Here is a 16,798-nt window from a genome sequence, read left to right as displayed (position 1 = left end):
AGGAAAAAAATCCATTTACAATTGCAGCCAAAACCGTAAAATATTTAGGAATAAATTTAATTTAAGATACAAAAGACCTAAACACAGAAAACTAAAAGAAATTGCTAAAAGAAATCATGGAAGACATAAATAAATGTGAGGTCATATGGCATTCATGGATTGGAAGACTAAATATAGTTAAGATGTCAATTCTACCCAAATTGACTTATAGAGTCAATGCAATACTAATAAAAATCCCAACAATTTACTTTGCAGAAACAAAAAAACCAATAACCAAATTTATTTGGAAGGGCAAGAGTGTCCCAAATACCTAAAATTATCTTGAGAAAGAAAAATGAAGTGGGAGGTCTCATACAACCTGACTTTAAAGCATACTATGAAGCTACAGTGGTCAAAACAGCATGGTACTGGTATGAAGATAGATGTACAGACTAATAGAATCAAATTGAGTATTCAGAAATAGACCCTCTAGTCTATGGACAGCTGATCTTTGATAAGGAGGTCAATCCAGCCCACCTGGGACAGAGCAGCCTCTTCAATAAATGGTGTTTGGAGAACTGGATATCCATACGTAAAACAATGAAAGAGGATCCATATTTCACACCTCATAGAAAAATTAACTCAAAATACATGAAAGGCCCAAACATTAGAGCTAAGACCTTAAAGCTTTTAGAATAAAATATGAGGAAATGTCTTATAAATCATGTAACAGAAGATGGTCTCCTTAACCTTACACCAAATGTACAAGCATTGAAAGAAGAAACAGACAAATGGGAATGCCACAAAATTAAACATTTCTGTGCACCAAAGAAATCTGTCAGGAAAGCAAAAAGGCAGCCTACATACTGAGAGGCAATATTCAGAAACTACACATCAGATAAAGGTTTAGCATCCAGAGTTTATAAAGAAACTCTTCAACAAAAAAAAACAAACAACCCAATTTTTAAAATGGGCAAAAGATATGAACAGATACTTCTGAGAAGAGGAATACAAATGACCAAAAGGCTCATGAAAAGATGGTCAACTTCACTGGCTATTAGGGAAATGTACATGAAAACCACAATGAGATATCATCTGGCACCACTAGTATGACCATTAACAAAATAAACAGAAATCGACAAGTGCTGGAGAGGAGATGGAGAAAGAGGCACACGAATCTACTGTTGCTGGGAATGTACAAATGGTACAAGCGCTCTGGAAGGCAATTTGGTGATTCCTCAGGAAGAGAAGAATAGAACTGCCATATGATCCAGCAATCCCATTACTAGGTATATATTCAGAGGAACTGAAGGCAAGGACACAAATGAACAGTTGTACACCAATGTTAAAGCAGCATTATTTACAATTGCCAAGAGATGGAAACAGGCCAAATGTCCTTCAATGTACAAGTGGCTCAACAACCTGTAGTATATACATATGATGGAATATTACACAGCTGTTAAGACAGAATAAAGTCATGAAACATAACAGCATGGGTGAACCTTGAGGACATTATACTGAGTGAAATTAAAAACAAAAGGACAAATGCTGTATGGGCTCACTAATATGAACTGACATTAATGAGTGAACTTTTGAGAGTTGAAGTTAAGAACACAAGTTATAAAATAGAAACAGGGTTGAGATTGGGCATGTGATGCTGAAAGAATATAGATTGTGCAACAGACTGACTGTAAATGGATAGCACAATACTAGTCCATTGGGGCACAATAATATAAGTAAACTGAATGAAGCTGAATGTGAGTATGATTGAGGGAGAAGGGCTGGGGTCACTTATGAAACCAGAAGGAAAGAGAGAGGATAAAGATAGTATAAATTAGGAATGCCTAGAAAAGACAATAAAAGAGATTAAATATACAAATTAAAAAACATTTTTGCATGAAGGAGAACAAATGAATGTCAACATTGCAAGACATTGAAAATGGATAGTATACAGGAATAAGTATAATCATTGCAAGCTAGGATCTATAGTTAGCAGTAACATTGTAATATGCTTCCTTCCACTGAGTGTTACAAAGGCATTATGCCAAAACTAAATGTCAACAGGCCTGGGGCATGGGGGAGGGGTATGGATTCTTTGTGGAAGAAAAGGAAATGTCATTTCATATAAGATTATGGTGGGTTAAGGCATGTCTATTTACTTAAGTTAGACTGTATACTGTGCGAATAAAACTGCTTATAAATGAACAGAGAGAAACAAGTGCTAGAGAAAATGCGGAGAAAGTGATATACCTATTCACTGTTGGTAGGCAAATTGAAAGGTGCACCCCCTTGGAGGACAGTATAGTGTTTCCACAGGATGCTAGGGGTGGGGTTCCCATATGACCCTGCAACCCCACTGCTCAGGAAATACCTGGAGGAACTGAGAGTGAGGTGATGAATAGACGTTTGCACAATCATGGTGGCAGATGATGGAGTTGGCCTAAGGGCACAATGATGCAGATATGAAAGGGGAAACTCTGGTGTGAACATACAATGGACTATTGAGCACCCTCAAAAAGGAATGAAGTTATGAGGCATGCAACTAGGTGAACCTTAAGGACTATTGAACGAAATGTCAGAAAGAGGCATTATCATGCCTCACTCATATGGACTAATATAAAAACTGAGTAAACTGAAGTCCAGAGCATGAGTTACCAGGTTGGGGCTGATTGTAAAGCATCCTAGATTGTAAACTCTTACAGCAGCCACATATATTCAGGAGTTGTAACTGCTATTTCTAAACTCTGAGATACTGAGCTGTTTGTATATAATCTGGCTGTTCCCAGTAATTTGGGGTATTTATGTGACACCTGAAACTCAGAGTTAGACCTCTGAAGCTATGAATGTCTACACTACCCCATACAGGAACTGTTTAAAAATTGAAAAAGGGATCAGATTGACTAGAGATATGAATGAAGCTGATCTGGAGAGCTATAGGGTATATCAGTATATAGGGTAAAGGATGACATTGTCCATATTTTCACACTTCAACTTCTCTGTGAGACCAAAGGGAGAGATGTTCATTTGGTGCAATATTTATATTTTGGGTACTGCATTACCTAGTTTAACTTATATGGTCAGTTTAGTTGAACACCATAGTACAGGGAATCTTTAATAGGGTATAAGATTTTGTTAGTTTGTCCAGGTTCATGTAATGCCCCAATATATCCCAGAGAAATGTGGGCAGTGAATAAAGAAGTATTTGCAAATTCCCCTTAGGGGATTGGGGAGAACGGAGGAAATATTCAACTTCCCCATTTGGAGAATTCCTGATATTCACACAAGCAGTGGGGACAACCAAATCAATAGGATAAGCTATCAATCTTTGGGTTTGTCCTTATGAAACTTATTCCTGCAAAGAATAGGCTAAGCCTACTTATAATTGTGCCTAAGAGTCATCCCCAGAGAACCTCTTCTGTTGCTCAGATGTGGACTCTTTCTCTGTGCCAACTCAGCTGGTGAACTCACTGCTCTCACCCCTACATGGTACATAATTCCCAGGTGTGTAAATCGCTCTGGCAATAAGGGACAGAACTCCCAGGACCCAGCATATGGGACTGAGAAAGCCTTCATAACCAAAAGGGGTAAGAGAGAAATGAGGTAAAATAATGTTTCAGTGGCTAAGAAACTGCAAACAGAGTTGAGAGGTTATCCTGGAGGGTTTTCTTATGCATTATATAGATATCCCTTTTTAGTTTATGGTGTATTGGAGTTATCCCTTTTTAGTTTATGGTGTATTGGAGTGGCTAAAGGGAAGTACCTGAAACTGTTGAGCTGTGTTCCAATAGCCTTGGTTCTTGAACATGATTCAATAACAATATAGCTTTTGCAATGTGACTGTGTGATTGTGAAAACCTTGGGTCTGATGCAACTTTTATCCAGGGTATGGACAGATGAGCAAAAATATGGATAAAAAAATAAATAAATAATAGTGGGGATAATGGGGGAAAAGAAATTGGGTAGATTGAAATACTAGTGGTCAATGCAAGAGCGGTGTAAGGGGATGGGATGCACAAGTTTTTTATTTTTTCTTTTTATGTCTTTTTCTGGAATGACGCAAATGTTCAAAAATGGTCATGGTGATGAATACACAACTATGTGATGATATTGTGAGCCACTGATTGTACATCATGTATGAAATGCATTTATGTGAAGATTTGTAAATGAAAGTATCTTTAAAAAATAGCATGGTACTGGTATAAGGACAGACAGATGAACAAATGGAATCAAATTAGGAGCTCAAAAATAAACCCTCACATAAATGGCCAACTGAGTTTAGACAAGCGTGACATTTAAAGGGAAAAGAATAGTCTCTTCAACAAAAAGTGCAGGGAAATGTAAAAAAAATATGCAAAAAGAATGAAGGGCAACCCTCACCTCATACCATAAACAAAAATTAACTCAAAATGGAATAAAAACTTAAATAAAACAGGAAAACTATAAAACTCCTACAAAAAAACACAGGAAAACATCTACAGGATATTGTTAGGCAATCAAATATTTCTTAGACTTTACACCAAAAGAATGAGCAACAAAAGAAAATTAGATAAATGGGACTTCATCAAATTAAAAACTTTTGTGTATCAAAGGACTTCATCATAAAAGCAAAATGACAACCTATAAAATGGGAAAAAATATCTGGAAACCACGTATCTGATAAAAGTTTAATATCCAAAATATATAAAGAAAACCTACAAGTCAACAACAAAAAAGACAAATAACTCAATTTAAAAATGGGCAAAAGACATGAATAGACAGTTCTCCAAAGAAGATATACAAATGGCCAATACTCACATGGAAAGATGCTCAACAGTATTACCCATTAGGGAAATGAAAATCAAAACCATAATGAGGCACCATTTCACACCCACTGCAATGAGTACTATTAAAAAAATTAAAAATAAAAAAATGTTGGAGAAGATGTGGTGAAACAGGAACATGCATTCATTGATGGTGAAATGTAAAATGGTGCAGCTGCTGGGGAAAACATTTGGCAGTACCTCAGAATGTTAAGTTCAGAATTACCATATGACCCAAAAGAACTGAAAGCAAAGACAGATATTTGTAAACCAATGTTCATAGGTGCATTATTCACAATTTCCAATAGGTAGAAGTAACTTAGGTATCCACCAATGGAAGAACAGATACAAAAAATGTGGTATGTACATACAATGGAATATTAGTCAGCCATAAAAAAGAATCATGTTATAGATGAACCTTGAAGACATGTTGAATAAAATAAGCTAGACATTAAAAGGCATTCTGGGGCGGGCCGCGGTGGCTCAGCGGGCAAAGTGCTTGCCTGCTATGCCGGAGGACCTCGGTTCGATTCCCGGCCCCAGCCCATGTAACAAAAACGGAGAAACAGAATACAATAAAAACAAGAAAATGTTTAAAAATGTTTCCCTTTCTTCCTTCCTTCCTTCCTTCTATCCTTCCTTCCTTCTCTCTGTCTTTCCTTAAAAAAAAAAAAAAAAAAAAAAAAAAAAGGCATTCTGTATGATCTCACTAATATGATATAATTAGAATAAGCAAATTCACAGAGTCAGAAACTAGAGTCCTGGTTACTAGGGTCGGGGATCGGGAGCTAACATTAAATTGGTACAGAGTTTCTGTTTGTTGTTTCTGTTTGTTGTGATGGAAAAGTTTTGTAAAGGAAAGTGGTGATAGTAGCATAGCATTGTGAATATAATTAACATCAATGTATTATATATCTGAATCTGGTTGAAAGGGGAAATTTTAGGTTGTAAATATGGTACTTGAATACATTTAATTGTGTAAGCTTGGGGCATAGAGGGAAAACTACAATTGCATGCTATGGGCTATGTTCAACAGGAAAACATCAACAGTACTACAGCAACACCAGGGGTAAATAATGGGGTAAGGACAAGAGCTAGGGGGAAGTTTGGATTTTCTATTTGGGAAGGGTGAGTTTATTATCTTTCTCTTGGGAACAATAAAATTGTCTAAAATTGAATGTGTTGATAGACATCGACTTTGGACGTTATACATGAGGCCCAGTAGATGGACGTTGCTTTAAGATGCACTGACTGAGAAGCAGATTGGCAAACAATGGTGTATACCTAATGATCGAACATTGTGATGCTACAAAAAGGAACAACGTTGTGAGGCATGCAACAATGTGAATGAACTTGTGGGTCCTTTGGTGAGGCAAAATAAGCCAGAAACAAAAGAACAAATATTGTATGATCTCATTTAGAAAACACTTATAAGAATACTAGGGCCTAGATTGTATGCTCTTAGAGCAGTCACATTTAGTCCATAGTGGTAACTGCTATTTCTAGATTTTGAGAGGCTGTTTTATTTATGTATAACCTGGTATTTAGAGGTAAGAATGAAGCCAATCAGGTTGGGATTAAGATATTTCAGAATACAGGAGTAAGGAAGACATTGTAACTTTAAAACTTCACCTTCTCTTTGAGACCAAAGGAAGAAAGGTTTATTTTGTCCAGAACCTAAATCTTCTGTAGTGCATAATCTAAGTCAATCTGTCTGGATAGGTCATTTAAACAATCTAAACACAGGGAACCCAGAATAAGAATGACAGCCTTTAATCCTGCATAGCTTAATGTAATGCCTGGATACATCCAGAGTATATTTAACAGATAATCAAAAAGTATTGGCAAAATCCCTCAAGGGATGAGAGAAACAACATGGAACTATTAAACTTCACCACTGGGGAAACCCTGGATACTGTGCTAAACATTAGGGACACCCAAATCAATAGGTCAAGCCCTTAATCTTGAGGCTTGCTCTTGTGAAGCTTATGTAGGTACTGGAGAAGCTTAGCCTACCTATAAGATATTCTAAGAGTCACTTTCAGAGGACATCTTTTGTTGCTCAGATTTAACCTCTCTCTCTCTACGTGCAACTCTGCAAGAGAAACCACTGCCCTCCCCCCTACATGGGACATGACATCCAGGGGTGAAAGTTTCCCAGGCAGCATGGGCGATGACTCCCAATGATGTGTCTGGCCCTGGCACCATAGGATCAACAATGCCATCCTGACCAAAAGGGGGAAAAGAAGTATAACAAATAAGGTATCACTGTGGCTGAGAGAGTTCAAATAGAGCCTAGAGGCTACTCCAGAAGTCACTCTTACACAGAGTCAGTTAGACACTGCTGCTACCATAACTTGACAAATCCCAACTAAATCCATTCTTGCCAATCCTAAAGAATACGTAGGGCATTATATAAGATACTACAAAGTTCTATGCACTAGGGTAACTTTCCAGAAACCTACAACCTCCATATGGGTCCCTGGACCAATTATGTCCTGAAATGCAGAGGGACCAGCCTCTCCAGAACATCAACTAATTCTATCCCCCTATCCCCTTATATGGCAGCCCCTTACAACACGAAAAAATTAGAATGGCTGTAGCCCAAATACCCCTAAAGAATGGGAGAAAGTGATGAACTATACAGAGAAGATAGGGTTTAACAAATGAGTATATTTGCTGAATCAGTCATATTGGTATTTCTTTTAGTCTCCAGTACCTTAGATCAGCTAGAAGTAAAAACCTAAACTTGTGGAATTGTAATCCCTACCAAAATATGAAATCTGTTCTACAACCAATGCAAAATTAGTTTAAAATTTATTGTTTTTGTATACATGTTATATTGTATATACGTTATTACAAAAACAGAAAAAGAGTGAGAGAAGGAGGAGTATAACAGAGAAGATAGGATTTAACAAATGAACAAGACTGCTGAGTCATTATATTGATATTTCTTTTGGTCTCCAGAGTCTTGGAATAACTAGAAAAAAAAATCGTGGAACTGTAACCCATACAAAACTTTAAATTCTGTTTTACAACTACTTTTTAAAATATACTTAGAAATTTATTGCTTTTTTTGTATATACGTTATATTTCACGATAAGAAAAGTCAAAAAACAAATCCTAATATAAATGATGCTTATATAAATGATGATAATAGCATAATTGTAATAATACTGTCTCATCAATTGTAACACAGCTACCACACTAAAGCAAAGTGTTACTAATAAGGAAAACTGTGTGTATGAAGAGGGGTATATGGGAACTCTGTATTTTCTGCATGATTTTTCTGTAAACCTATAACTTCTATAATAAAAATAAATACCTCTACTCAAAACCCCACTATTCAAACACAAGAGGAAAAATACATTCTACAATTCACAAAAACAATTTCTAAATGATCATTTTGCACTATTCATTCTACTGCTATATCTAGGATGCTATAGTAAAAGAAGCAAATTCCTGCAGAAATTTCTTTACCTTTGTAGCATATGTTGGCTTGTCTATGGCTTCATCCCCTATGAAAAAATCCAGGTCATCAACTCCCCTCAGCACTCTCCTTTGGGCTTGGTCGACAACCTTTGCTGACTCTCGGATGGCTATACCTTAAAAAAAAATTTTTTTTAAGCAAAAATATTTCCATCATTATCCACATTTATTTGAATAATAAGAAAGATTAAAACAATCTCTCTGTATGTACTAGTTTCCATTGTTAGGATTTTACCTGAGGTAGGAGGGTGTTCACAGAAAATACACTATTAAAGAGTACATAAAATAGTACAGATGCAAGTGATTATATTCCAGCATTATTTTTAGTAAGGTACAAAGGAACTTAGCTGCTCTATTTTTAATACTGACAGAAGCTTCGTTACTAAATTTCTTAGTTTCATCTGGAAAGCTCCCTAAAAACACTAAGTGAAATTACTATATATCAGTAGGTTCCAAAATTTAAAATACAATATAGAAGGGGACAAAACTAAAAATAAAATAAGGAATGGAGAGTGAATTGAAAATTAACACCTATATGCTGTTAGTCATTTAAATAAAACTCTGCATAAGATAAATTTTTAACATATTTTTAGACTTGTTTCAGAAAAAAAAAACTAACTTCCAATTAGAAGGAAAAACTCAGAGGTTGCGGGCAGTAACTGTTGCAAAAAGAAAAGTACAACAATCAAACCGTATTTTAAAAATTGCAAATATTAATGGATTTGTGATACATTATTTTAAAAGGTCTTAACCTTGAATATTTTTGAAATATACTTACAGAATATGTAGTAAATAATCATATAAAACTTCACTTCAGAATTTAACATCTAATAAAATGCTTAAGTTTCAAAGATTCAATTTTCTCTTTAAATTCCTAATCCCTGGTCATACTCTGCACACCCACAAATTCATTCATCCTTCAGGTTTCCACTCAACTACCATTTCCTCCCTTGATAACTTGCTTAAGAACCCAGCAGATTCGGACATGTTGTTGATGCTTATATTTGCCCTTATATACTACCATTGATATATTTTTCACAATGAATTGTAATGGTTTACAATCTAGATTTTTGAGGTTAGATAACATCATTCTTTTACTGTGTTTCTCTAGCCAAGCACATAATATCAGTAACTAATAATAGTTTATACTTATTGAGCACTCTGCTAAGTACTTCTTTTGTACATTACTTCACTTAATCCTCACAATGACATCAAAATAGATACTATTATTTCTCTGTTACAGAAATGGAAGCTTAGAGAGTGGCTTAAGAAACTATCAAGATCACACTTCCAAGAGACACAGCCAGGATTTGCACCAAAGTAGGCTATGAAGAGAAGACATGTTTACAGAGAAATATTTGTTAAATTAATATTCTACTCCATTCAAATATTTATTATGGAGTTTTAAAATGTTCAAATGGTACTTTCATAAACCTAATTCCATAAATATACTAATGGAATATTACTACCTTAAATATATTCTGATGAAACTACAGCTCTGTGGCATGAAACAAATATATGTAGTAGGCAAAATTTCTCAAAATTAAAACATCAAATTCCTAGTGAATGAATTTCAGGGGAGAGTTAGTGCTTCTGGAATGATTTAATTCCCTCAAAATAGCTCATCCAATTTTATTTTTCCACACTGGTGATTTAGGAAATAGAAAAAGCAGAGACTTGGAAGTTCCACACACCTAGGTTTCAATCCTGGATTCAGCAGTTTCTCATCAGCTGATCCAAGGACAGTTATTACTGAACCTCAGTATACTTACCTTTAAATTGTGCACACCACATTAGCAATGGATAATGTTTACAAAATTCTTAGCCAGGAACCTGCCACAGAGTATAACTCAATAAATAATATTATTGAAGACCAAAAATGTAACTGGATGAACACTTAAAGTACCTAGGCATAATTTTATACCTAAGCATAATTTTTCTGAAGAACAACTGGAAAATACATATCGTTTACCTAGCACTTCTCCTTCTAGAAACTAGTCCCAAAAAAATACTCAGAGAATAAAGGTATGTGTGTAAACCCATATATACACACACACACACACACACAAACACATGCAGACAAATACAAGGATACTCTTTATAGAACTAATTGTAATAACCAATTGCAGGGATGGGGGGGTTAACAGAATCTAAAATAAAGGATTCCTTAAATAAGCTATATCAAATTCATGGAAACTGAGCAGCCTTTCAGAAAATATGTACACTCTAACTCCACTTTGGTAAATTTATACAGTGACATGTTTTTAATATAAATTAAGAAAAACAAGACGGTTAGCCCAAAGATTAACAGTGGTTATTTCTGTGTGGTAGAATTACAGGTGACTTTTGCTTTCTTATACTAAATATATTAGATTTTGAACTATGAAAACAGAAGCCACAGAAACAAAATAAAATTTAAAATACTAGGCTTCTGTTTGCCCTGTTACCTCTCATATTCATTTACCCTTAGAGCATCCTCCAAACAAAAAGATGTCAAGGTAAAGCAGGCTACAGAATTCTCTCAAATAAGAAATTATTAAGTTTGCTGTAAATTTACCTGGAAAATAACTCCAAAATAAACTAATAAGCATATCTGATTATCTTTTAAAATAGATTACCTGGAACACTCAGTTTATTACAAATGAACATTTTTATGTACAAATGAAGAACACTCTCATAACAATACTACAAGAGTAAATTCAATGCCTTTTCCTCAGAGAGGCATCCTAAAGTAATCTGCTGAAGAGGTAACAAGAGAAAGACACAGTGCAGGCATCTTTTTTGTCCAGTTCCTTCTCTCAAACAAACAAATATCAAATTCTGCAGGCTGAAAGGGAAGGAAAATAGACAACTCATCAAGGCCACTTCTATGAATAACTAAAGATCTCCAGTGAGGGTAATGACATTGGTAAATACAAATACTAATATTGTATTTTTGGTTTGTAACTCCATATTTTACTTCTTACAGGAACTAAAAAAACAATGCATAAATGTAGTGAGAAATTAGGACTTGGGACTCAATGTACAAACATGTAATTTGTGATAAGAATTAATAAAGGGGGGTCAGAGGGATTTAGGATACATAGTTTGTATATACTACTGAAGTTAAGTTGGTACCAAAGCAAACAAGATTGTTATAGATTTAGGATGTTAAATTTAAGTCCTAAGGTAACTACAAAGAAAATATCAGAAAATATTCAGGTTCATAGGGACAGAACATGGAATGTAGGCTGCCAGAGGCACGGGATATGGGAAACTGTAGTTAGCACATAATGGGTACAGTTTTTACTAAATGGATATGGTGACAGAGTACTGCAACATTGCAAATGTGAGCAATACCACTGAATGGTATGCTTGAGAGTGGTTGGAATGGAAAAGTTTGTTGTATATATGTTCCCACAACTAAAAAAAAAAAAAAAGAGCAACTTAAAGAGACTAAAATTAAATGCAATACATGATCCTGGATGGGATCTAGCAAGAGAGGAAAAAAAGGCTAAATTTGACATTATTGGGATATATGAAAAAATTGGAATATAGATTATAAGCTTTATATCAATATTAAATGCCTTGAACTTGATAACTGTATTCATGTGGTTATATAAGTGAGTATCCTTGTTCTTAGAAAATGTACATGGAACATTATGTACATATTCAACGAGCACAATGTATACAACCTATACTCAAGTGTTCAGAAAATGGACTGAAAAGCAGATGGATGGGTGGATGGACAGACAGACAGACCAAATGATACAGTACATCTGAGGAAATGTTAATGTAGCAGGCAGGCCTCTCCCTCTTTATGGTTCAGCTGTGCTCTCTGTAGAAAATCCCAAAACCCCCGCTCCTGACCTTCAGGAAGGGGTAAAACTGCACAAGCGAGATAAGACACATACCTGGGATAGAAACCCCCTTCCCTAACCTTCAGGAACTGGTGAAGCTGCACATAGGCAAGATGAGACATTCCTGGGATGGGGGCCCCCTTCCTTGACGGTTCAGCTTTGGGCCATTCTCAGCTTAAATCAGCCAATTGTTTACCTTGTCTTTAACATGTCATACAGTCTATAAAAGCTAAGGTTGCCTTTTGTTCGGGGCTCAGACTTTCAGAGGCTACTCGGCTGAGCCCTATGGCCATAGAAAATAAAACCTGCTTCCCAAAATGAGGGATCCTTAGTCTCAGCCTGTTCTAACTTTGCGGAATGCTCCTGGAGGCCTGTGGCCTCGTTCCTGGTTTTCACGGTACATTAAAATTGGTGGATCTGGGTATACGGGGAATAGGAGTACCTTAGAGTTCTCTGTTTGGGGTGTATATTATTTTTGTAACTTCCCTTTACATTTGAAAGTATTTTAAATTAATAAAGAAAAAAACATCCATAATTATAGTTAGAGACTTCAATACCTCTCTCTCAACAACTAGTAGAACAAACAAATAGGAAGTACAGAAGAACTCAACCATCAACCAATAAGATCTAATTAACCTGTATGGAACCCTGCAGTGAACAAGAGCAGAATACGTATTGTTTTCAAGCAGCCATGGAACTTATACCAAGATAAGCTACATTCTGAGCCATTAAACAAATCTCAACAAATTTAAAAGAATTTAAAATCACACGGAGCATTTTCTTTGACCACAATGGAACCAACAGAAATAACATAAATATAATTTAAAAACTGCCCTAAAACTTGGAAACTAAACAGCATACTTTTAATCAAGTCTTAAAGAACTTTTTAAAAATTAACTGAACTGAATGAAAATGAAAATAGAACATATCAGAATGTGTGCTCACAGCTAAGGCACTGCTCAAAGGAAAATTTTTGCACTAATGCTTACATTAGAAAGTTACATTACTCAACAAATCCAAGCTTCCTATAAAAAGAAGAAGAAAATAAACCCAAAAGAAACAAAAATAACTAAAAGGATAACTGAATATAGAAAAACAATGGAGAAAAATCAAGGAAACAAAAATTCGGTTCTCTAAAAGGGGCAAGGAAATTGACAAGCTTCTAGCATGTCTAACAAAGAAAAAAAGAAAAGAAATAAATTACTAATATCAAAAATTAAGCAAGGGATATCACTACTGACCCTGAAAGACATCAAAAGGAAAATAAGTGAATATTTTACCAACTCCATATACAAAAACTTGACATCTTAGATAAAATGGACAAATTCCTTGAAAATCAGAAACTATCTCAACTCACCCAATACAAACTAGGTAATCTGAATAGCCCTAAAACTTTAAGTAAATTTTTCATTTTAAAATTCTGAAAAAAGAAATCTCAAGGCCCAGAGGATTTTATGCAAAATTATTTCAAATGCTTAAAGAAGATTTAAATGCAGTTCTACACAGTCTATTTCAGAAATGGGAGAGATTTTTAGGAAGCCATTATTATTCTGATACCAAAAACAAAGAAAATAAAAAATAATCAGACAAATATATCCCACGAATATAGATGCAGATTTTCTTAAAATATTAACAGATAGAATTCAGCAAATATAAAAAGGAAATATAAAGTGGGATATTCCAGGGATGCAAAGACAGTTCAGTACTCGAAATCAATGAAATCATCATATTAACAGACTAAAGAAAAATCACACGATCATATCAATTCATGTGGAAAAAAGACATCTGACAAGATTCTACACCCATTCATGATAAAAATTCTAGAAAACCAGGAGTAGAGGGGTATTTCACCAACCTGACAAGAAGCATCTACAAAAACCACAGCTAACATCATATTTAATCATCAAAGACTGAATGCTTCCCCCTAAGATCAGGAACAAGGCAAGGACACCTGCTCTCACCACTTCTACGGAACATACTTAAGTTCAGAACAATGAGGCAAGAAAAAGAAATAGACGGCTATAGAGATAGGAAAGGAAGAAATAAAACTGACCCAAATGACATGATGGTCTACATAAAAAATCCTGTGAAATCCCAAAAAGCCTCATAGAATTAATAAGTGACCTTAGTAAGGTTCTAGAATTCAAGACCAAAAATCAAAAATCAATTACATTTCTACATACTAGCAATGAACAGGTAGAAACAAAAATTAAAAGTACAAAATCATTTACTATTGTTCAAAATAAAATGAAATATTCCAGTGTTAATTTAACAAAACATACACAAGATTTTTATACCAAAAACTACAAAAACAATGATGAAGGAAATCAAAGAAGATCTAAGTACATAGAGAGACATATTATTTTCATGGATTAGAAGCCTCATCATAGTAAATATGTCAATCCCCTTACCCCAAAATTGATAAACAGGTTTAAAACAATTTCTATCAAAACTTCAGCAAGACTTTTTGGAAATACAGACAAGATTATTCTAAAAATGGTATTGAAAGGGGGCAGTACAATGGTGATTAAGTGGCAGAATTCTCACCTGCCATACCGGACACCCAGGTTCAATTCTCAGAGCCTGCCCATGCCAAAAGAAAAAAGCAAAAAAAAGGGATAGAAAAGGTAAAAGAAGTAGAATAACCAAAACAATTTTAAAAAATTAAGACAGTGTGGCACTGGAAGTGATACAAACATTAACAGAACAGAATAGAAAATCCAGAAATAGCCCCTTACAAGTACAAATAACTGACTGTTGACAAAGGTGAAAAGCAATTAAATGGAGGGAGGAGAGTCTTTTCAACAAACAGTGTTAGAGGAATTGTATACCTGTAGGCAAAACATGAACCTAAACCTCAAACCTTATGCAAACATTAACCCAAAATTTATAGATATAAATGTAAAACCTAAAACTACAAAACCTTTATAAGATAACACAAGAGAAAATCTTTGGGAACTACTACTCTGAAAAGTTCTTAAGACACCAAAAATACAAGCCATAAAGAAAAATATGATAAACTGGTTTCCATCAAAATTTTAAAATTTTGCAAACTGGCAAAGGACTCATATCTAGAATATATAAAGAACTCTCAAAACTCAACAGTAAAAAAATAAAGAATCCAGTTGAAAATGGGCAAAAGACATGAAGAAACATTTCATCAAGTTATATTCAGATAGCAAATAAATTTGCACATGAAAGATATTCAACATCAGTAGCCATTAGAGAGATGCAAACAAAAACAACAATGAAACATCACTACGTAATTATTCAAACAGCTAAGATAAAAATGAGTGAAATACCAAATTATGGCAGGATAGAATAAAAATAGATATCTCCTACACAGCTGGAGGAAAGGTAAAATGTACAGCCACTCTAGAAAATAGGTTGGCAGTTGTTTAAAAAAACAGAAACAAATATAGCATATAGCCAAGCGATGCACTGCTGGAAATTTATCCTAAAGAAATGAAAACTTATTTCCACACAAAAACCTGCACACTATTGTTCATAGTAACTTTACTTGTTATAGTCAAAAAATGGGAAACATCCAAAAATATCATTCAATACAATGAATGCTTAAAAAAAAAATCAAATTGTTTTATACCTATACCATGGAATACCACTCAAGAATGAAAAGGAAAAAATCAACTGATACAAGCAAAACTTGGATGAATCTCAAAGGCATTATGCTAAGTGAAAAGGCAATCTCAAAAAATTACATGATTTATTATATATATCCATTAATATGATATTCTTGCTAGAAATGTTAAAAATATGGAAAAGAGAATAGTTGCTAGGGGTTAGAAATGGTGAAGAGAAGAGGGGTGACTGTAGATGCTAAAGGAACAGCAAGGGAAAGATCACTGTGGTGGTGGAACAGTTGTGTTTCTTGCTTGCAGTGGTGGTTACAGGAATCTACATGGGATAAAATGGCAGAACTATACCACTTTACCAATACTAGTATCATGATTTTGATATTTATTATAATTATATAAGATAAAATCTTCAACGGAAACTATGTAAAGGGTATACAAGACTTCTCTGCGTTACCTTTGCTACATTCTCATAATACTTATTTCAAAATAAAATATTTTAAATAAAAACTAATAAAATAAAACTTAATAAAGAACAATATAAAAGTTCGGCAGTTTTAAAGTATCAGTGTCAGAGAGAGTTCAAATAGGCTACTCTGGATGTTGCTCTTATGCAAACTTCAGTTAGACCTTGCTACCTATCATAACTTGCCAACCCCCAACCACAACCATTCCAGCCAATCCTAAAGAACACAGGGCAATATATACGTTTCCACAGGAAAACTTAGAGTAACTTTCCAGAAACCTACAACCTCTAGATGGATCCCTGGCCAGATAAGTCTTAAAATCTGCCCAGTCTCCAGAACATCAGACAGTTCCATTTCCCAACCCCATATTAGTGACAGACCCTTCCAATATGAAAAATTTAGAATTGCCATAGCCCAAACACCCCTAAAGAGGGGGATGGAAAGATCAAAGATGATGGTGGAGTTATACATTATATATTATTATATATTAAATTGGTATCTCTTTTAGTCTCCAATATTTTAGAGCAGCCAGAAGTAAAAACCTAAATTTGTAGAAATGTAACCCATGTCAAACTCCGAAAAATGTTCTACAACTAACTGTGGTGCTGTGCTTTGAAATTTATAGCTTTTTT

At 34.7% G+C, this 16,798-nt stretch overlaps 1 protein-coding gene across 5 annotated transcripts in view; it reads right to left on the bottom strand.

Annotated features, from left to right (window-relative positions):
* Positions 1-16,798, bottom strand: part of ACTR3B (actin related protein 3B) — a 215,728-nt gene that overhangs the window by 119,860 nt on the left and 79,070 nt on the right. For all 5 annotated transcript variants that reach the window (XM_077150823.1, XM_077150833.1, XM_077150804.1 and 2 more), the window contains exon 3: positions 8,259-8,383. In XM_077150823.1, coding sequence (XP_077006938.1) covers positions 8,259-8,383 — 125 coding nt within the window. The remainder of the gene's footprint in view (positions 1-8,258; positions 8,384-16,798) is intronic.

The sequence above is a fragment of the Tamandua tetradactyla genome, chromosome 1, assembly GCF_023851605.1.
Source record: "Tamandua tetradactyla isolate mTamTet1 chromosome 1, mTamTet1.pri, whole genome shotgun sequence".
Taxonomy (NCBI): Eukaryota; Metazoa; Chordata; class Mammalia; order Pilosa; family Myrmecophagidae; genus Tamandua; species Tamandua tetradactyla.
Note: the sequence above shows the minus strand (reverse complement) of the source record. Positions and strands in the feature narration are given on the sequence as shown.